This window comes from Notothenia rossii (assembly GCF_949606895.1).
Source record: "Notothenia rossii genome assembly, chromosome: 7".
NCBI classification, from domain to species: Eukaryota; Metazoa; Chordata; class Actinopteri; order Perciformes; family Nototheniidae; genus Notothenia; species Notothenia rossii.
In genome coordinates this window covers 64,916,147-64,938,805 of record NC_136905.1, presented here as the reverse complement: position 1 = coordinate 64,938,805, position 22,659 = coordinate 64,916,147, and the positions used below count along the sequence as shown (strand labels likewise).

General features: G+C 41.2%; 2 protein-coding genes across 4 annotated transcripts in view; both read left to right on the top strand.

The window, feature by feature from the left end:
- The window catches only part of maco1b (macoilin 1b), a 15,680-nt gene extending 9,820 nt beyond the window's left edge, over positions 1–5,860 (top strand). For both annotated transcript variants that reach the window (XM_079694752.1, XM_079694753.1), the window contains exons 7-11: positions 59–217; positions 479–661; positions 759–879; positions 2,743–2,917; positions 3,629–5,860. In XM_079694752.1, coding sequence (XP_079550878.1) covers positions 59–217; positions 479–661; positions 759–879; positions 2,743–2,917; positions 3,629–3,831 — 841 coding nt within the window. In that variant the 3' untranslated portion in view covers positions 3,832–5,860. The remainder of the gene's footprint in view (positions 1–58; positions 218–478; positions 662–758; positions 880–2,742; positions 2,918–3,628) is intronic.
- A 3,059-nt stretch (positions 5,861–8,919) lies between these two features.
- Positions 8,920–22,659, top strand: part of ldlrap1b (low density lipoprotein receptor adaptor protein 1b) — a 33,754-nt gene continuing 20,014 nt past the window's right edge. Inside the window, exon 1 of one of the 2 annotated variants that reach the window (XM_079640317.1) lies at positions 8,920–9,259. In XM_079640317.1, coding sequence (XP_079496443.1) covers positions 9,175–9,259 — 85 coding nt within the window. In that variant the 5' untranslated portion in view covers positions 8,920–9,174. The remainder of the gene's footprint in view (positions 9,260–22,659) is intronic. The other variant, XM_079640316.1, reaches the window with a different exon arrangement.

Sequence of the window (22,659 nt, the reverse complement as noted above, 5' to 3'; positions counted from 1 at the left end):
ATCTATAAATCCAGCATGTCAATGTGTCTCTCCTCTGTTCCTTCTCCCACCGGGACAGGTTGGAGCAGGATGTAAAGAAGTTGAAGGCCGACCTTCAGGCCAGCCGGCAGGTGGAGCAGGACCTGCGCAGCCAGATCGGCTCGCTGGGCAGCGCCGAGCGCTCCATACGCACCGAGCTGAGCCAGCTGCGCCAGGAGAACGAGCTGCTGCAGAACAAGTGAGTGGAAAGCTGGGTCACTGGAGTTCATTGTCAGGCATCAGTAAAACTACATATTCCTCACATTTGTGCAGATCTTTGAGTTGTATCTCGCAAATAAAGGACGAGATGAGATCAAACAAAAAAAACAAAACAAATTCTATACATGTGAAACCATGATTTCTTACCCTATAGCACGGGTAAGAAATCCTGTCCTTGCCAACCTGTGTTACCTCTTGTTAATGTTCTATTGTATCCTGGTTGTATCTGTGCTTCTTCTAGGCTCCATAATGCAGTGCAGGCAAAGCAAAAGGACAAACAGTCAGTGGGCCAACTGGAGAAGAGGCTCAAAGCAGAGCAGGAGGCTCGAGCCGCCGCAGAGAAACAGCTCGCAGATGAAAAGAAGCGGAAGAAGTTAGAGGAGGCCACAGCAGCCAGAGCAGTAGCACTAGCAGCAGCATCCAGGTAGCTGCACCTCTGACATTTCACTGCTGACTTCGCTTTATCTGAAGTTCTCATCTGTTATATTCCTGAATCTACTACTTCTCCTTCCATTTTTCAGAGGGGAGTGTACAGACACGCTGAGGCGGCGAATCAATGAATTAGAAACAGAGTGTAAGAAATTATCAATGGACAACAAGCTAAAGGAAGACCAGATAAGAGAGCTTGACTTGAAAGTTCAGGTAAGGAATTTTTCTGATATTGTGGTTTTTTTATTCTGCTCGGGTATACATTAGGGATGTGCATCTCCATCACTGAGGCCGATGTGATGCACATCTCGATACGTTGCCGCGATACGATACATTAACGATACATTTGAAACACCAGGCGATGCGATACGATACGATTCACCCCTGTTGCGATACAGTTCAATACGACTTGATTCAACATTATGCGATACGGGTTGATGCGATGCAAAATAATGATACTTCAATATGGTACGACAGAGGATTTTTGTTTTAATCCTCATATGCAGCAAATCTTAAATTAACAAAAGTGCTTCACATATTTGGTACTGCACAACCCATCATGCTGTTTATTTTTTACCTTAAACTCTCCAGAGTACAGTACAATTGTATAAAACCTCACAGTTAAACAATTTAAGGATGCATTGCCCATGATTAACAATGTGCAAATAACAACTACCATAGTGCAATATACAGCTGCCAGCCTGATGTGCTTAACACTCATCCATAGGCTAACTCACCAGTGAGCAGAAAGCAGTGGTTTCTATAGGAACAATAAAGAATGCAAATAACCTTTCACAAACAACTCTATCATTACTGCTTACAGTAAGGAAGACATTTAAACTATTATTGGCAGTCACAGGCTGTTGTAAACTAACCACAGGATATCATATGAATGAATGGTTTTTTTACGAATGCAAAGACGCTACAATCGATGCATCGGGAGTTCAACCCAAACTGTAGCCGATGTGCACTCTTTCAACCGGTGCCCTCGCATCTTGAATGTTTATGCCGGTGGTGCACCGATGCGAATCGGTGAATCTTAACATCCCTAGTATACATGAATGTTTGGATTCTGTCATGTGACCTTGGTGCAGGCTTGTGTACATGACTAGTTCTGCTTTGGTCCTGCACACTTACATTTTGGAATATGGTGCAGCAAAATGTAACATGCCCATGTTTATGTCATGATTGGGCATTGCTTGAAGCTCTGTCACAGCTATAGTGCACCACAACTCGTCAATACCAGTGTGCAGAAGGCAGGTAAACTATGCTTAAAGATAGAAATATGTCATTGTTTACGATGACATAGAAAATATGAATGAATTCTACACCTTACCTGTTTAATTTTACAAACCACCTAATCATGTTGGAGGCATGGTCCAGTACTTAATCAGTGACTTTCACCATTCATAACTTGGTATTCATTATTTAGGTTTCATCCATCTGCCATACATTGCATATACTGTATGTACTGGTTTGAATAGTTATACTGTTTCATTGTTTCATTTCTATATAAAGGCTGGATTGTGTTTTTCTATTCTTTCTTTTTTGTTTTACTTGTTAGTTGCTTTCTGCAGCTTGGCAAAAAAATTCTTCGCCACATGTACCGTGTTTGTTTGTATTTTAAAATACGAATTGACTCGTTATTAAATGACTTAAACCGTAATAGTATATTCAACCCTAGTGCTCATAAATGTGGCAGTGCTGTTGAAGTCAAAGCAGCAGTCTGCTACAGGTTTTGACGCTCTGTGTACCTCTAAGGCTTCATGTATACAGTCAACATTATGTTGAGAGAATTGTTTTTATTAACAGTGATATTCTGGCACAGGCTTTTGGGATTTTAAAACTGTTTGCCTCACTGAAGTGACGCATACTATCCTCAGCCAGACACACCTTCTCCTAGGATGTACAAATTGTTTGTTTGTTTTTCATGCTCCTCTAACTTCAACTTTCACATCAGCTATGGATGTTATAAAACAAATATAATTTGTACCGTGCCATTGCTCTCACCAACGTGCTAAGCATCCAGTCAGAGAGAGTTGACCACACCTGTATCTCTTCTCCTCCATCTTTCAGGAGCTTCATAAATATAAGGAAAATGAAAAAGACACAGAGGTGCTGATGTCGGCGCTGTCAGCCATGCAGGACAAGACGCAGCACCTGGAAAACAGTCTGAGTGCAGAAACCAGGATCAAACTGGACCTGTTCTCTGCGCTGGGAGACGCCAAGAGACAGCTGGAGATCGCACAAGGTCAGTTTGACGTCCACAGAGGCTGGTGTTCTCTGTTGAGGGAGTTTTACTTCTCTGAATACACCTGTGGTAAGGTGAATGGGTTCCAAAAGCACATAAGGAGAAGCTGCTTATTATAACTGAAAGAGCATTATTTATTTAACAATAAACTCTGAAAACTATAAAATCACGGCCATTACCTGTATCTCACCGACTGTAGTTTGAGCGTGACATCATACACTTATTCAGAGAAAAGGTGCCCATTATCAAAACGTAATCATATTAATTCTGGATTACATTGGCTATTTAGCATTTCAAAATATTCATTGCACCATTCAAACTACGATAAGTCAAAGCATATCTGTTAGTTATTCTCAATGTAAAACCAAAGTCTATAAATTGCCACAATGGGTTTATAATACCTGGCAAATTAAAAAGAACAGCAACCTGTTGCTGGAGGTAGTAAGGGGGAATATCTTTATGGCACACTTTAGGTTTGTTTACTATGTCCTTCATGTGTTTTTTGCTGTTCATGGATGTATTGGTCTCAAAAAAGTGACGCTATAGTGAAGCGCAACCCAATAGACGAGACAACTTGTAAAAACTGTAGAAGAAAACGGTCCAGCGTCGGACATTTTTAACACTGGCCGTAATAAAGATACAACTGTGAGCAATTTGTCAACTCTATTCTTAGTTGCCTTCTCTTTGGACTGACATGTCGTCTGTTTTCAGCTCAGATTCTGCAGAAAGACCAGGAAATAAAAGATCTGAAACAGAAGATAGCCGAAGTGATGGCCGTCATGCCCAGCATCTCCTACTCATCCGACAACAGCAGCATGAACCCCGTGGCCCCCCATTACTCTTCCAAGTTCATGGACACCAATCCCTCCGGCCTGGACCCCAACGCCTCCGTATACCAGCCACTCAAAAAGTGAACGCTACGTCCCGCGCCCTCTCCTGCCTCCGTCATCTTTTATTTCTCCTGCAGGCCCACCACCTTCCACTCTGCTCGGCATGTCTGCGGCTGAGAACATTGTTTTTCTCTGGTTATTATTTTGTTCTCCTCGCCAGCTCAAAAGGATGTTGTATCGTGTGACTGTATTTGTTGTAGTTAAAACAAAGACAAAAAAACTTTAAAGCGGACATCACATGTCAACATGGAAGTCACTCTAAAGTGTCTAGTGAAACCTCACAGAATCGGGTTTGTATTTTCATCTCAAGGAGGGTTTTGCTCTCCCTCGCCCACCACCACAACCTGCTCTTTGGTCCTGGGGGAATAGCTGCTTTATTATTTTCCCTTGATTATTGCCTCCTAAAACTTGGAGTTCTCCTACTATCATACAGCCTGACTAGTATCTCCATTTCTTTGACAGATTTGTTTCTTTCTCCCGAGGTAATATGGCAACATCTGTGCAACCAGAGGAATGTAGTGCAAAGTTGGCACGGACTCTCAGCCCTGTTATTTAATTTGTTTTAAACCAAAATGAACCCTGCTTTTGGGGGTTTCGGTGGTAAATAGTTTTTAAAGTGTATTGTGTGGTTCTATTGGTTCGCTCTTTTAGATTTCAAGTTTTGATTGCAATACGTTGGAAAACATCTTGTGTTATGAGCAGAAACCATAAAATGCAATGAACCCAAGCAGCAAGTCATGTTCAGCATTAATGGAAAAAAAGCTGTTTTGTCCCCCCCCTGCCCCCCAGAGTTTTTAAGTTGAAGAAAGTGCTGTCACAGGAGCATGTGTATATACAAGTGTACCGGCCTCTCTGCACTCTCTTTCATCCGTTTTTATGATCAGTGCCTTGAGTTCAGGACAGTTTGGTGATGAGATGCAATCCAACACGTTGTGAATTATAAGTAAAGCATCTGGCTTGGAATTTGACCTAGCCTTGTGAAGTGGGAAAAAGTTGCCTTTAGACTATGATTTGGCTTTTGGACTTCGTACTGATATCCCCGATTTGTAGGGAAGCTGATCCACCGTGTCCACTCGAGGGCAGCTTCTGTACGTCTCATTTACCAGATTTAATGGACCACAACAAATTAATTGTACTTCTATTTGCCTATCAGTACGTCCACTGCTTCCAGGTCTCTGGATCGTCACATTTCCATTCACAGAAGCTCACCTCTACTGGTGTTAAAGCCCCGAATCCTTGGCTTTAGCTGCTGCCCCCCTATGTCCTTTTATTATTTCCAATTTTTAAAGTTTCACTGTCGAAAATACACACGAAAGGGAAAACTCTAAAGATGGACTGTGCAATGTAAACAAAGCTTTGGAAATGCCAACGTTAATAGAGCAGTTTAAATAATTTTATTTAATGAATCCTCCACATCAGTTTGTGTGCCAAGACTGGGAATGCTCGTTTCTCTAGTAACGTGTTCAAGAATGTACCGCAAATACATTGGCCGAAGTGTTTGTCAATTATCCAGTTTAAATATCACTTAATGGAAGTTTCTGTTAAGCAGGTAGAGAAAGTGGTCACCTGTTTGTAGTAGACTGTGTAGTTTAAAAAGTAAGGGACTAGAAAGTCACATTTATTTTTGTGAATGTTACAGTATTTGCAACTGTTGGGGAAGTAGCTGTCTTTAAGAGCAGCTATCCTTACTCCTGTTTCTGGTATTATTGTTATTTTCCTGCAGGGAGAAAAATTGCTTGAGTCTGATGTGGTTTCTCCATCATCTGAAACGGTCTTTGTTGTGCGTGTGGTTTTTCACCTTCTGTATAGGAGACGCTTTTTTTTTAGCTCAGATCGCTGTCATTGGCTCCTGGAAAAAATGTTTTGGTGAAAAATACAGTTGAGTCAGTTGTTTGGTCAGCTGATTGTTGGAAGTATAGAGAAGTGTTTTATTTGTTTTTTTGTTTTCTATGCCCACAGTCACTGCTCTGTTTCTCCCCAGGTCTGACCTTGGCTGTGCTCTCGCTCTGTGAGGTTTACAAGGAATAAACTTTTTTTTTTCTTGCAAATAGAATTTTCTCTGTTTATTGTTTTTGACTCGATACATTGAATTTGGGTTTTTCGCTTTCCAAACCTTAGTCTGAGACGAAGATATCAACCCTTGGTGAGCCTGCTTTTCAAAACTTGTGGGGTTTAAAAGAAGTGTGGAAGAAATGTTTCTTGCAAGTCCTTAGATTTTATGGAAATGCACTACAAATAATTCACTAAAATGCTGTGGCACCCTAGAACCATAATTCCTTTATGGCATCTGGAACTCTGTCAGCCCATCAATTAGTTTTTGTTGTAATGTTTTATTTGTAGTGATTTAGCTCCAATGAATGACCTAAAGTAAAACAATATCCAAGATGTGGGTTCCTTAATGTGAAATTTGCCATAAAAAAGGTTAATCCAACTGTTGCTATTTCTGGTATTGTAGATTAGATGCACTCCTGTATTACTGCCACTAGGTGGCAGTGTTTATGTGGGTTAGAAGAGATAATTTCTGCAGAATCAGGTTATTAACCACTAATTCCTTCTTTTCAAGATCAGAACATCTAATTTAACTCTGACAAAAGGAACGTATGAATAAATTTGTTCATGCTAACCACTAATCACGGGTGGTCAAAACATAGTGACCAATTGTGCTTCCAAGAGCAATTCGGCAACTTCAGGGTGAATGCTTTTCAAATTCAGACATAATAACCTTCAGGGAGTTTCTCTGCTCTGCTGACCGCTGTCTGGGCTTGAGATTTCAGTCACTGATGGAACCACAAGTGGGAGCAAAATATGGGCTGCTGCGCATCTTCATTGGACTGATAATTCATTCATCGAATGCATTTGGATTTGAGATAAAGAATCAAAAGACAGTGAAATTCAATGCATGAAATAAACCCTCTGCTCAGCATTCTTTCACCTGCCAGGTTTCCCCAAATATGCTAGATTAACCTGTGCAGTGCCACATGTGGGAAAAGCTCCTCCTCATCTCCCCTTATTAACTGGTGCCTTGGTTAGCCATTCCTTTGTTTTACATACAATTCCTAGTAGGATTTTCCCTCCTTGTTCCAATTTGGCATTTGTTGTTGCTGTTTAGCAGAATCGAGCATGTGGAATTAACAGATTATATCAGGTTTTTTCTGCATTTGGTCCAGCAGTACTCGCGATGCCATTAGAATTCACTAATCGACACCAAATCCAGCTGTTTCTAGAGAAGAACATGAGAAATGCCATGTAGAGTTCGTGTTTCTCTTGACCTTCTCAATAAACATGGAGTCCATGAGCAATTTTCTGGCTGGAAATCGACTCTGCGCCCTCTGCCTTTATACCTGACCCTCTGAAAAACAACGTGCAACAGATTAAAAAATGATTTGCAGGTTTTTTTAATGTGTGTGTGTGAACAGATGTGCGTAGATATACGTGTGTGTGTGTGTGTGTGTCAATCAGATATTGAAGAATCATCCCTGCTGAATGCTCACCACTTCTCCTTCTTTATGTGCAGTTGGACCCCTCTTCTCTCCTCTAACAGAAATGTATTGATTTTCCTACCCAGACACACCTAATGAAACTACTACCCCTGTTCCTGCTTTAAAAGTCAATATATGTGTTGCATGCTTCAGTTACTAGCAAATTTACTAACCACTCTTTTGTCTCAAACCTCTCAGTGAAACATGCTCATAGTCGCCAACAAAGAAACAGTGATTGAAAAGGAATGCACCTGCAGAGTGCAGAGGGGTGGTTGTGTTTACAGCACTGCACTGTAGCTGTGATTATTCTCTCCCTAGGAAGCATTTTTATTGCAGAAGAAGTCAATACTATGTCACTTCTAAGTGAGTTTCAGATTGAGGATAGTGGTGTTGCCTAATATGTCCTGTGGGGAGTATTAGCCTGTTCGCACACCTGCGCTTGTCACATCCTTGAAATGCGGTACAGCAAGATGTGTTGAAGGCCACTCTCTGATTCATGTAGTGGAAGGTGATGTAAGCTCAGGGAAACTCAATATAGATATTTGGCTTTGTGTAATTTTAAATGTGTTTTTATAAATAGACACAATACAATACAAAGGTGTCAGTGCCAACACCCACATATTTGTTTTTAATTTCTTACTTTAACCTTTTTTCACTTGACAACATGCTTACAGTTGTCTCAACACAAGAAAACTTTGCAACATTATAATACAAGTAATTACTATATAAGGCTATAGTAAGTATTGATGTTGACCCAAGCATCAATTGAAAAACTATTTGTGATTGTGATCGCTAATTTGGTCAGCCCATCTCTTATTTACTTGTGTCCTCTGAAAAGTCTTAGAACTGCATAAAGTGGGACTATAATGATCTTGTAGAAATGTCAACAGATTTGTTGTTAGTTAACTGAATATTTTTCTTTGGCCATGTGTTTTTACTCACGCAAAAAGAGGTCATTGTGACATGATTGCTTGGCTGGCTAGCAGGGTTTTCTCTTCAGAAATGGGAAATAAGATTTCTTTGTTTACTGTCTAGCTCTCCCTAACTTCCTCTTGTTTTTCATCAGGAGACCCCTATCCTCCAGATGTCCGGCAGGGACTCCTTCGATTTCAATGTTGAACAATGACTCACTGATATCATGGGTATTTTCCAAGAAAGGATCTCTGAGCCTTCCTCCCCTGCAGCTGTTTACTTGATGGGCTTTCAGAGCACAAGGGCATAATATGGGGGCTAGGGTTACACACAGTAGAGGGAACAGGATGCAACGTATCATTAGGTACATCTGTAACAAAATCACAGGATCTTGCTTGAAATGGACATTGAAAGGACATGTTTGTTGTTGGTTCACTTTGAGACAAACACTCATAACATGAATGTTGCTGCTGCGTTTGCTGTATACACCTGAATAGGTAATCAACTGAATTTAAGTCCCATCTATTTCTGGTCATGACATTACTGACACTGAATAGACGATGAATTTTGAAGCTCAATAAGAAGCCATGTGGCTGGCTGAATTAAACATGAGGTCTCACCACAGCCCGTGGAGTGAATACAAATCATTTTAACGCAAAATACAGTGGCTGGAGTCAAACTGCAGCGAGTATTAACAGCAGCAACACACTGCTGCTGCTGCTGCTGAGTGCAACCTCACTCACAACTCGCCTGATTCCACAAGCGGGCGTCACGCACATTATCCGGTTAATTTACATACAAAACACCGCCCAGGGGGACGAACATGATAATCTACCATCGACTGAAAGCGAACCGTGCGGAGGGGAGAAAAAAACAGCTCAAAAAAAGTTTGTACAGGAGAGGGCTGTTTTAACCTAGTGTTTCGACACAGACAACAGACGCTCGTCGGGCTCTTTGCCCCACTTTGGATTACGATATGGACGCTTTGAAATCCGCTGGAAGGGCAATTATACGGAGCCCCAGTATCGCCAAACAGTCGTGGGCAGCGGGGAGACATAAAAGTGAGTATACTCTGTTGTTTTATACATGTCCACGAAGGCGTTAACTGGTGCTCATTTGGCTAAATGGACGCTAAATCAAGCTAGCGTCGACATGGAGCTAACATTACACCCGACGTTTACTTTACAACTCAGCTACAGTTGTCCGGGAGATAATAGCTGTCAGTGTAGGGGTGTTTCGCCACCACTACGAACAGTTTAACATTAGACTAGGGGTAAAGGCGAGTATTCAAAGTCTGAGATGTGTGTTATGCTTTTGAACTTGACACTTATTAGTATAGACACGCAGCTCGTCGTAAACTGACTCCTGTTGAAGCAGAAACTAGTTAAACTGCTGCTACGCACATCCAACAAGTCAATTGAGTTGAAGGGTTTAAACCACTCCGACCAGAAGCAGACACTGAAGTTTGCGAAACCCTTGTCTGCCACGTCACTCTGCCAACTGACACGGTTATAAAATTACAACAGAGGCTCAGCAGCTCAGCGTGGAGATACAACACAGCGCCGTGCACCTCGAGAAAGCAGCAGGGGAGTCACGGGAGTGGACAGCCATGGACGGATGACGGATGAGTCTCTCTGGCTCTCCCTGGCAAGGCTGTACAATCCTAGCAACGCACTGTTGCTAGGCGATACACTATGTGAAAAATAGGCTGTATGAGGAGTGGTTGCAGGGATCTTATAGGGGAGTCTAGTTCACACTACTGCGAAGCTTGATTTAGGGGTCTAATGAGCATTAAAGCCGTGATAGGTGTTACTTGTTATTTCCATATGATGCCAGGCTTCAACTGAGTATCATCACACTCACTGTACTAGCATGGCTGGTCTGCCTAAACCCTTTTATGTTTGCATACACATAAAGGGAATGTCCCCTGCTCCCATGCCCACCCCTCCTCCCTTTTTCATTTCATAGACAATAGAGCACTTGGCAGCAAGATGTCACACGTGCCAGACAGTGCAATCGATGCTTTGTTTTGGTCCACCCCTCTCTTGGGGGTCTAATGCACAATCAGCATGGTCCCCTTTCCACATCAGACGGTGGGCTATAACGACCAATCAGTCCCTGCTGCTGGAAGCTCAGGTTCATGGTGAGCTTTGTCATGACTACACATCACAGAATATATATATATATATATATATATATATATATATATATATATATATATATATATATATATGAAGCTGCACTTTCAATCTGTGGCCATAACCACTTCCTCTCCTCTCTCTGCTGCTGCTGCTGCAGAATAGCAGAGATAAGCTGGTCCTGTCAATCACTTAACATCAATCATATCATTTATTCCCCCGTCATTGCTTATTTATTGCAGTTTCCTGTTTCGTCTGCTTATGTAACTGTTCATCTTCCTAATTTTTGTTCAAAATGTTGAGATAATAACAGTATTTTATTTGACACCAGTGAACTGCACAGTCATGAATAAGACGACATAATGTTTTATCTTGAAGTGTCAGACAGTTTCTGTTACAATGTCAGCTTCCGTTTTCTACATTATATGTCTATATATATACTTTTTTAGGAAATACAAATTGTGGTTATTCATCTTCTAGTGTGCCTTCTGGCTTTGGTTGTATTTGTATGGGTCTAGATTTTGACAGGTCCATAATGAGTCAGTTTTGTTCTCCTGTGTGTAGGCATGGCTTTGTCAAAGCAGCCTATTCACTTCTTTGGCATCTATCAGCACTGCATTCCTTTTTTCCCACTGTCAGTGTTGGATTGTGACAGGTTCCAGCATTGTTTTCATAAAACTTGCCTCTTTAATCATCACTGCATGTCAACGTATAAAGCGGACTGACATTAGCTTCGCCCTGCTTTCCTCCTTTTTGCAGTCTCGAGCCTCTGCACGAGCAAGAATGTGTCCGTGATGTCATTTCCTGCCTGGTTTTAAACAACACGATTCCTTTTTGGCAGTCTGCTGAGCTGACAAATTCTTCTGTGCTGCCCTTACATTACATCCAAATAGTTTCAATTGTAATGGTTGGAAATAGAATGTAACATCAACCATCTTTTTAAGTCATAAATGCCGGTTTATTTGTTGCTAATCTGACAAGTGTGGGAGGCAGAAAATCCCTGTTTGCATTGAAGAGAGACAGTTTCCTCCCACGTCCCCGGTCAAGGAGCTGTCTTCTGAGGGGTTGTCAATATTGAAGCAGCTACATACCTGTCAGTTGACCCAGGCAGATGGCTAATGGGAAGGAGGGCGTTTGATCTTATACAATTTTTGATTTCATCATAATAACACCTGCAATGTTGTCCTCGGGTGGTGGTAGTTGCCACAGCTGTTGACTAATTTGCATTTGGTACATTATTCAGATAGCGCCACTGCAGCGACATAAGTTGGGGGGTTGCTGTAAATTATACATCTGTAGCTATCATTTAAATGCCATAATGGGTAATGACAGACACAGTAGTCCTTTAATTGCCTTTTTAGTAAGCCCCTGTTTCTTCTACAACAGACAGTGTGTGGTCTGCCCCTCTGGCCCCATTCAGCGCTACAGCCCCTGCAAAAAGTCACCCAAAGGGGTCTGCCAGGCTCTAATTGAGATTGCTTCTTGCAGGATTCCTTTATGGAGTTGTAAAGCTGATACTGATTTATAGCCCTGTTAGATCTTCTGTATCTGTAAGCCTCTGTGTGTGAGTCACGTGTGGATAGGACTGCGCAATCATGCTCTGTCACTGTTTCTCCTAGAGGACCATTTTTAATCCTGCGGGGAAATGGATGTTTGACTTTCTCTTGTTTCAGCTGACACAGCAGGGAAACTAGGATACTTTAAGCGTCAGTAACTGTTATCATCACACCAGTAACTGGCACAGGCTGAGTTGAGTGCTAAATTGCAGTATGATGAATTTGTGAGCCAATCTATTTCCATCTGTTATTCACTGAGCTATATTGCATTCAGTTGCCTGCCTGTGATTAGAGCAATTGTACATCTATTCCCATATGCTATTATACCAGAGTAAACATGATTTCCAATCTTGTGTAAACTGCATAAATAGCTCTGAAAAACATCCTATTATTTTGTGGCAGATGCAGAATTAGAAAACCAAGTCTCCACAAAGATTGTTTATTTTTCTTATTTAAGTTAATGTCTCTTATTGGCCCAACTTTTCACAGTATAGGGATTACTTTGAAAGAATTTGCCATTCTGAGAAGCCAGAAGGCAAGTCTGGGTAGGAGGCACATTGACTAACCGCTTCACCTTCCTGGTAAGAAATAATTCATGTAATCTCCTTCAGCCATATGCGAAGACATATGGTCAGTGTGGTAGTTCAGTTCTTAATCTTCATAGGAGATCTTGTTGACTAAGCAGCTACCATTTGAGACTTTTCACAGCATGGGGACAGCACACAAATCCCAATTAAGAATCTTGAGGGGTTATTGTTTTGGTCATTGGGTGTTTTCAACCATTTATTTCCCTTAATCAGTTGTGAACAAAGAAGAAAAACAGCAATTCTCTACAAGTCTGAAGCATTGAAAAGTCATTCTTGGGCACCTTCAGCAGTACAAAGCTTCCCCTTCTCGAACTGGTTAGTCAAGCTGTGGAGGTTTATTTTTGTCTTTCGGGGTGTTTGGTCAGTTGACATGTATGAAACTAAACATTGTTGGTCAAGATGCCCCCTCCCACTGAAGTGAGCCCGTAATTCAGGTCAAACTTGCTCTTTTTGAGCACCAAAACTGTGTTCTGTTAGTGCTGTCTTACTAAACCTGACGTGACACACCCGTTACCCTTAACTTACCCCAAACAAATCCTTTATAAAAATCCATATGAATGCAAGAGGGATTGTTTTTAATTTAATGGACCTGCCTTCCACCTGTATGTCCGCAACTGCTGCCAAAAATAAACGTTGAAACATGTCCCTGCAAATATTGAAGTAGATGCGGAGAAGAGATTTGCAGTGCTGACAAGCACACCTCTTAATTCTCAGGGAGACATAACGCAAATCTGTGAACCTTTGTGTCAAACTGGTTCAACAAGAACTCATCAGCCCTCGGGGCAATCGGTGACTTAACAGAGAGTAACAAAGTCAACGGAATGGTTTATTCATTTTCATTATAAATATGACGTTTTGGTGTAGCAGTCCTTTTGCTACTTTGTAACTGAGACTTCATTCTGGACCTCAGTCAGACTGTGTTCAAATTACCTTCAGTTTAATTCTGTCCCATTACGGTCCTTTTCTGTGACTGCAGATCTCAGATTCTTTATGTGTCGGTATGTCTTATACCTGACCAGACTCACAATTAGCTCTGATCACACCTCCGCACCATAATCATTGCAGTTAGGACCATTGACTTGTCATTGTGGCTTTTTGACGGCATGTCTGTATTTGAGTTTTTTTGAACACCATTATCCAGTTTACAATTCCCAGTACAGTTATATTGTGTGCAAGTATGTTGCCCATATGAATCGAGCGGTTGGCGTGGCTGAGCACAAGGTGCTTTTAAGGATCAGTTTCATAACCCTGCTTCTTGTCGAGAGTACATTCTGGCCTCAGCTGGCCATCAGCTGTAATCCCTGACTGGCATGACCACTCATTTCTCCTCTCTCTCTCTCTACCCCTCCCTCTCTCTATCCTTGATTCCCATGTTTGAGTGGATTTAGCCAACACTGAAAAACACGTGTCTCAATGTTAGGAATATAAGACTCTTATCCTCTGCAAATCCTTTCCTCTACCCAACTGGAATTGTTTTGTAATGGTCGTCTAATGAAATACTGATAGCTACACTTCCTTTGTATTATGTTCCAACAGAGGTATTAGAATATCTTAAGCCTGCTGGAGTAGAAGATGAAAGAACCCAAGGACATAGAGAAAAGAGGTCACAGGCTGCTGGACATAGCGGTTCCCCACTGACTCTTCATCTTACTTACTGTGTATCGATTGCTCCTTTTAGTCAACTGGCCTTTAGTTGATGTCTCTGTGGTCGTTTGTTTCTAATGCCGTTGGTGTGTTTGTGTAAGGCAGAGCGGCTTTGACTTGGTGTTCCGATAATATGTAAGACATTTCCTGTATCCTTTCTGCACAAGCTGGAGTTAAGAGGGGGTAACAATGGTACTGGATCAGTCTTTGTACCAAGCCGGGGACAGACAGTAACAATCCCCCCTGCGTATAGAAACACACTTTTTCCCTTTAACTAACACTTGGTCTTTCTCTTCTTAACAATACTCTATTTCTGCCTTTTTCCGTCTTTTAGAGGTCGTGAAGATGGTACTCTGACTTCCACAGCCTCAACAGAACATAACGTTACATTTACATACAGTTCATACCATTGTTATACTAGACTAAACCACAGAAGATAGTTTGCAATAAAAATGTAACAACTTTACTTAGTTCGCATAGTTGGAGTTTGTCCAAGGCTCTCTCAACAAGCTCAGTTCTGTGTCTCTGTATCCCTGAAGGCATCTTTCATCATCTGAGTCGGCAGTTCCTAAATTAGCCTAAAGTGTCCTGATTGGAACCTAATAATGCTGGAATCGGCAAATGTTCTGTTGCTGTAAGATTAGAAGAGGTAGCCGATAGGTCAGCTGAGGCCTTACATAGCTGAAGACACAGGAGCAACATTTCTTTTGGTGGCTTGTTGCAGTTGAGTAATATGGTAGTTATTTGGAGCTATTGATCTTTTTGACACTCCCTTTGTTTACAAAGGTTGCTTGTGATTTGTTTTAGCACAAGTAGTAATCTATATTTTTTAGGGGTGCACCGAATGGGAAATTCTTGGCCGAAACCGATACCGAAAATAGGAAACAGTTGGCCGAAAACCGAATGCCGAAAGGCCGAAAATGATTAATAGAAATATATATATATATAATGTATACATTTTTTACCAATGTTGTTCAGCTACCTGATTATGGAAAAAGACATGATTATGGCAAAACTTAACTTAAATAATAATCACTATTATGGGTCCATAAAACATTTATTCAGCACTTTTGAATGCATACAGTACATTAATTCCAAGTCAAGTGCATGTTCTTTTCTCTGTAGGATAACTACAACAAAGTGCATTCAGAACAAAGCCAAGGTGCTTTAAAACTGCATAAACATCTAGGCCAGTAGGCCTACAACAAACTAGTGTAAATAAAGACTGTAACAGCCAGGCCTTCAACAACAACAAATGCACCTATGAGTGCATGCATACAAATGTGCAAACTGGATAAATCCAGATGAATGTAACTATTTACAAATGAAATTACAATTGAATTTCAAGAATCTGTAAATAAGGCTGTCTGTCCTCATAAGCAAAGTAGTAAACATTGTATAAAGATACTTAAAGTCAAAACTGGATACAAAATCCACAATCAATTACAAATTAAATTACAATTTCAAGAAACTGCAAATAAGGTGGTCTGTCCTCATGAGCAATGTAAACAACGTTGTATCATTTAGATACCGAAAGTACAATATATTGAACACTGTGCTGCTGTCATTTCCTCCTAATGATAACCTGAGATGGTGAATTATAACTCGGCCGAAAGCCGAAAGGGCCTTTTTAACCATTTTCGGCTGATAATTTTCGGCGGCCGAATATTCGGTGCATCCCTAATATTTTTCTTGTCAACAAATTCCATGAAAAAGAACACAACAAACCCAGGATTTATTCTGAAGATTGTGAATGTGTGCCGTAGACACAAATATACATCCTTCACACCTTTTGCACTAACTGACATGTTCCTTTATTATGATGAAAACCATATTCATTCCTATCGATTCCGAATACCAATACAATGCCTAGCTGTCGATGTAAATCAGTGCTTTTCAAAGTGTGGTCCGCGGACCACTGGTGGTCCGTGAGCGCCCCCTAGTGGTCCGTGAGTATATTGGTAACATTTCACATTTTAAATAAATAAATACATTTAAGTCTTCGGCACTCTCGTGGGAATATCTCCGCAATGGAGCGAGCTTAAGTTTAACTTTTGATTGCATGATATAGCCCAGGGCAACACCTACATCACACATGTTGCCACTTGTTTGTATCATTTTCAGGCGTTTTGTAATATGTTCGAGAAAAACGATGTGTTTTGGTCCGTGAGTGTTTTTTTATTGGTTAAGTGGTCCTTGGTATGAAAAAGTTTGAGAAACACTGATGTAAATCCTTAAGATTTTTAAGAGCTGTTGTTCTGCCTTTGCACCAAAACTGATCTTTTCCATCAGATGGTTTCCTCCTATTCTGATTTACTTCATTTGAGAATTGCACACAGAGCTGCTCTAGAGATCAGTTACCAAAGTGTCCATAGTAACCCTGATCCTCAGGGAGGAGCGCACTAAAGACAGCCAGAGTCCACACCTTTTCCCAATATCCCATAGTGACTCACAACTCAAACCAAAGCCAGACCCTGTGGTTTGCCAGGTTTCTGTGCTTGTATCCCTCTGCTAATGTGTGTAAGAACAACAGGAGCCCCGGCTGGAGATGTATCCACTAATTTTGTTCGGGAGCAGGTATGCAGGTGGGCAGCCAGAGACTAGGGCTGAACGATTAATCGATTTTAAATCGAAATCGCGATTTTAAATGATGCAATTATCAAATTGCAATGCCTACGATTTAAAATTGTTTTTCTTCTTGTGTGTAAGTCATCCACACCAATCAGAAGTGCTGTGCTCCATATGTGCCAATCAGAAGTGGCCCATGATAGACAGATTGATCCAATCACCTGCCAAGTATTTTTGAAATACTTTTCCAAATGGCTTCCATGGAGCTTTCCTAGATGGTTTGGTGAAACAAACCATCTGAGTCAGGTTAGTAATGCTCCATCACATGTTTTACATCTATTACAACTGAAGCTTGACTTTAAAGAAACCCAACGAAAGTTTCATGTAAGTTTAGTTCTTTCACTCGTAGCTCGGGCTGCGGGGGTGCTAGAGACGGGAGCACGTTGATACGACCTTCCTAGCCGGAGATATGGTCGTATTTTACAATAAACTTCAGTTGGGTCGCTTAAAAACCAATATCGCAAATCGCAATCGCAATATCTGTCAGAAAAATTGCAATTAGATTATTTCCCCAAATCGTGCAGCCCTACCAGACACATTGGAACACACACTGGGACACACACTGGGACACACATTGGGACACACGTTGGGACACACATTGGAACACAGAGGGCTCAGATGAATGCGCTGGGATTCTGTTCTCTTGCTCATTAACTGATGCCAATGCGACACCACGCGGAGAGCTCTCAATGCTCACAAGCTCCTTTCAAACCGCCACAAAGGGGAAATTGTTGATGCAGCAGGCTCGGCTCGTGGAGCCTGCCGGTGCTGTGGAGTGGAGGCTTTGACTGTTGACCTGAAAGACTTTAGTTGTCTTTGTTTGTAAGGGAGGGCCACAAAGTCTCCCCTCCCTTTTCCTAGAATCCCAAATAATCGTTCATGACAGACTCCGTTGAATATATAACTGGCTTACTCATGTTCTCACAGCTTTATTGAAATCATCTGGAATCACTTAGAATGATGTCAATAATAAGGATGTTTTTCCCAGATACTGCTAGAACATTAACTCCTAGCGATGCGAAAGTTAATCACTGTAGGAGTGACTCAGTCGCGCCATGTCACCTTTTTAGCTCTGTCGCCTCCAATTTGGTTTTGGGTGAGAAATGTGTCACTGACTGCGACGATGAAGAGGGCATTTTTAACCTTTCTCTGTCCTCAACTTTTGGGATTGTATTCAGATAAAGATTTTCTTTAGGGCTGGACAATATACTGTGTCAGCATCCACATTGCAATGTATCGCCGGACAAAGGCAACTATCTCTGCTGCTTAATACAAAAGGCATATTTACACGGCCATTTTCCATGACAAGAATACAAGAGAAGTTTCTCTGATGCCACATTATTTACTTGTGGATACATAACGTTTGTTGCTTGTGTTTTACAGTCTTCATCCAGGCCAAAATGAGCTTGAAGGAGATGGCAAAACACTGACATTTTGTTGAAAAAAATCAAGGCAACATCAGTTGAAGAGAAATATGTTGTCTAGTGAAAGAATGATGTTGACCAAAAACAAGTACTTCGTCATCTGGTGGAAAATCCCCTTGGTTTTTACATATCAAAGAAAGTAACTTTTTCCATTATGCTGGAGCCTTAATTTCCATCAATTTCCAAGCAGTGAAACACTACTTATGAAGCAAGTGAGATGGTGATAAAAAGACTGAAGTTGTCAGGATGGCTCTGTGATGATTTGTGTTTGAATGTGCGTATCGCTGCTCGTGCATCTCCCTCTCTGCCAGCCCCTTAACTTAACTACATCGTATAGCCGGCACTCGGCATAGGGGAGCGTTCCTGCTGTTTCCACAGTGATTAAAGTGTTGCTTCTCTCTAAATAAACATTACATTTGTTGGTTGTACAATGTGAATTTATGATCGGCAAGTTGACTCACTGCATTCATTTGCATATTCCTGATGTTCCTCTTTTTCTTTTATCTGCTTGTTCTTCAGTAATGAATGTCTCTCTGCCTTCATTCGTTTTGTCTCTGTGCGTCCGGCTATCCGTCTGTCCTCTGGACGTCTTTAGGCTGAGGCAGATCTTCTTTTCTCATTACTGTCACTGTGGGATGCTGTTGACAGAGAGAGCGATATCTAGTGATCCTCTTTGACCCTCCCTTTCCCAAACCACCGGCTTCATTTCCTCCGTGTTGGCTTTGACCATAACACCCATCCCCACCACCTCTCCTTCTCATAATCCAATGGCACACAGGCTCAGCACTCAAATCCCTTTGATTATAATTCCAAAAACCTCTGTGCTGGTTTGCCTCTCCAGATCTCTTGCTGTGTCAAAAGGGCCCGACTGCCTCTGTAGTTTTAGCTTCATTCAAACTGAATGAAAAGCCCCGGCTCGTGCTCGAATGATTGGATCTTAAAGAAGAGGCCAAGACCTTTTTCTAGAGCGTTTTTCTTCCAACAGTCTTGTGTAACCACCAGAGGAGTCTGATGAACCCATCCTGGCCTCAACAGACGGACGATCTGTCTGGATTTCCGATCTCAGGTTCATTGAACCCCACAGCTTCAATAACCTGACGGAATTCTGGCAACTGTTGTAGGTCAAAGCAGATGTAGCAAAACACGTATGGGAAAAGATTGGATGATATGGCGCAGGCTTGAATCAATCTTTTCGTTTTTTATATGTTTGATTTTTAATATGTGTGCACTCCCATTTTCCTTGAAGTGGTCATAAAGTTTAAAAGCACAGTTTCTTAGAACTTGAAAAGTGGGTTTTGTGATATTCTCACGTATTCTAAATTCTACGTGACATTCACTTTGAATTAGGGCTGCTCAATTAATCGTATTTTGGCTTGCAACGATTACGAAAACAACTTAATCGAAATAAAACTTTTTTTTTTTCTTTCAGTTGAATTATACTTAAAGTTCAGGTTAAAAACATACTGTTACATTTTCTTTCAATAAATGGATTTTTTCAAAGTAAATGGATAATCGTTTTTAATAATCGAGATTATGATTTTTGCCATAATCGAGCAGCCCTACTTTGAATAATCCTTTTTTGATCTCTTAACACTTATTTACAGGAACATTTGTACTAGAGGTCTGATGTTGGTGTATGTCATTAAACCATTAAACCTGTCTGCTTTTTACACCGTGCTCAGTTTTAAAGAGAGATGTTACAGGTTTGTAGACTTGCACTAAAGTTCAGATGAGGTGAACTGCAGGTGCTGCATGTGTTTTTCTTTGCGACATCTTCTCTTGTCTGGTGAAGTGTTGAGACTTGTCTGAAGCAGGAGGAGACGGAGGGGATGGAAGCAGGTTTCCATCTAACTGGAAGAGTGGACTTCACATTGGCTGTGTGATTACAGGCTGACAGCACTTCGGAGAGTGTTGTCAAATGTTTGTTTTTTTAAAGGTTATGAGAATGGCAAACTGCTACTTCAACTTTTATCATGTCAAGAACTAACTCGCCTTAAGATATATGTACAATTAGACGAGGTCAGATAACTTCTTCTTTCTTTGGAAATATATGGTTAGTCCTTAACATGAAACACAACTTCTCATTCTGTCATGTAAGAATTTCCCCTTTCTCCTTTTGTGCTAAAGTTTGGTGGTGCTTTAAAAAAAACAAAGCATGACTTGACCTTCAGACAAATTCGGAGAAAACATTATTTGTGGACATTGACACTAACATTTGTCTTAAAAAAGTTATTATATCTTATCTATGAAAAACACTACCATGACATTGATACTTCAGTAAACATGTTTGCCAAGATAAGACCCTTCTCTTGATGATGATGGATGTGATCTTTGAAGTGGGTTTCTCTCTGCTGAGAACAAAGTGTTACAACTCATTCTGCATTTAGTCAAAGTTAAGGTGAAACTTTTAAATGAAGTGTGTTTGAGGGTAGGTTTTTGATCAAATAATGAGTAACGGCGATTGTCACAGTTCTATTTAAGGGGCTTCGATGTAACTGGGACTTAATCCAAGTGTTATATTTAATCCCCCATCATTTGGCAGTCAACGTGCACATATTTGATGTGTTCCTGAGTCTTTGTCCATAGCACTTATTTCCCTTGTTCTACATTCCATCTCTGATGGAGTGTGGTTCAAATGTTTAGTAGTGGTTGGTGCGTTTAGAGGTGGTGAGCTGGACACCTGGCCCTGTGAGGACTTGCTGAGCAGGAACCAGAACAAGTTCATTATCCACGCTTCCCTTTGAAGATAATTGGCTGAACAAACCCTCACACGTCTTCCACCCACTGATGCAGTTGCTGCCCTACACCTGCCTCCCCATGCCCCTCCCCACTCAGAGAACATTAGTGCTCCCTTGCCGGCTCTCTGGCTTATTTACAGGCGGTGTCGCCCATGTGAGCAGCGCTCACTGACCAGCCGTAGCTCCAGTAGCCTTTGAAGTTTGCTCTAATCAGCACCGCAGCTGCAGAGAGCGGCCAGGGTGGGGGCTGGTACTGCTGGTGGTGTTGGTAGTGGGTGGGGGGTTGGTTGTGTAAATGCAAATGTGACCAAAATGGATGATTATATCATATAGAAAACAGCACTCTGGGTATATGCACCGGTCTAAAAATAGCTCTGGTTTTACTAGTTGCTCATTTGAACAGCCAAGTCATTGTTTCATTGCTCACTTATTATTTGTGCCGAATATTCATCTAGACATGTGATTCAGGCAGGCTGAAGATCTCTCTTTAGCTGCCAATAGATTTGCGACAATTTGTCAACCAAACGTTTAGTCAATCAATGTGTGATACATCATGCCATTGATTGATTAATCCTTCACATTTTCTACGGGAGTTTCCTGCGTAATATGTTACTGTACTAATCTTATTTTGGCCTTTTTGTCTGCACAGTTTCTTTGCAGTAACATTGTACATTTCATGCCTGTGGGACTAGGAAAGGATTTCTAATTCTTATTTTGCCGTTTTTTTTATCCTAGTCAAAGAGAATATCTTTGGATATTGGACCAAACACATTTAAAGACACCAACTTTGACTGATAGAAACACTGAGATGCAACACGTTTCTGACATTTCATGGAAAATTCTAATGTTTTATCCAAAAAAGAATAGCACATTTTTTAGAATGGAGATAAGCTTCCTCAGTGTCTCATGGGATGGGGGATTCTAAGACTGCAGTCAGTGTGAACGGCTGGTCATCCCTAGAGATTTGCCTCCTGCACGCATTAGTATGGGCAGTCGAAGTATAGGCTTGCTTCCGAAATCTCTGCCGGACCAGCACAGGCCTGCAGCGGCGGCTGAGTCTTTTATGCGAATGACATCTCGCCTAAACCTTGAATCATTCTGAGTATTTTCAAAGCACTTCTGACAGATTCTTAAAATTCAGTGAAGCAGACCTGTCAGCAATGTTGCCTTTGGTAAACGCTGAAAATCTCTGGACTCAAGTTCACTGTTGATTGAAATAACAGGAGCTAGCACTAACGGTTATAATGTCATGCTAGCTGAGGATGAGCCTGTATTATCCCCATCTTATTTGTGTCTGCTAATGTCTTAAGTGGCCACACCTCGTAATGGACACTCATTAGTCTACTTGGACCACTTGGTTACTTGATTTAGTCCGTGAATAGGAGCTAATGATTCCTCGCCTGAGGTCATATTACAGTTAGGATGATACTTATACAGGCACTAATGCAACCACAGGAATACAGCCTGGTGTTTTACCCACTCTTATGAGCCCAAAGACCTTGACCTTGAAGTGGGTGTTCATTTCAGACACACCCATTACTTAAGGATGGGTTTGGTTGGAGCTGCATTTAGAGAATTATAACCATAACCACTCAGAGTTGGCTTGGTTTGAACGTTGTAAAAGGGAATATAATATGTTGGCCTCTGCCACAGGTTCCAAGCGATTCCCTATATAATAGGGGTTCTTAGGCCAAGTGATGGGGTTCACAAAGTAAAAAAAGGATTTATATCACTTTAAAAGTAGTT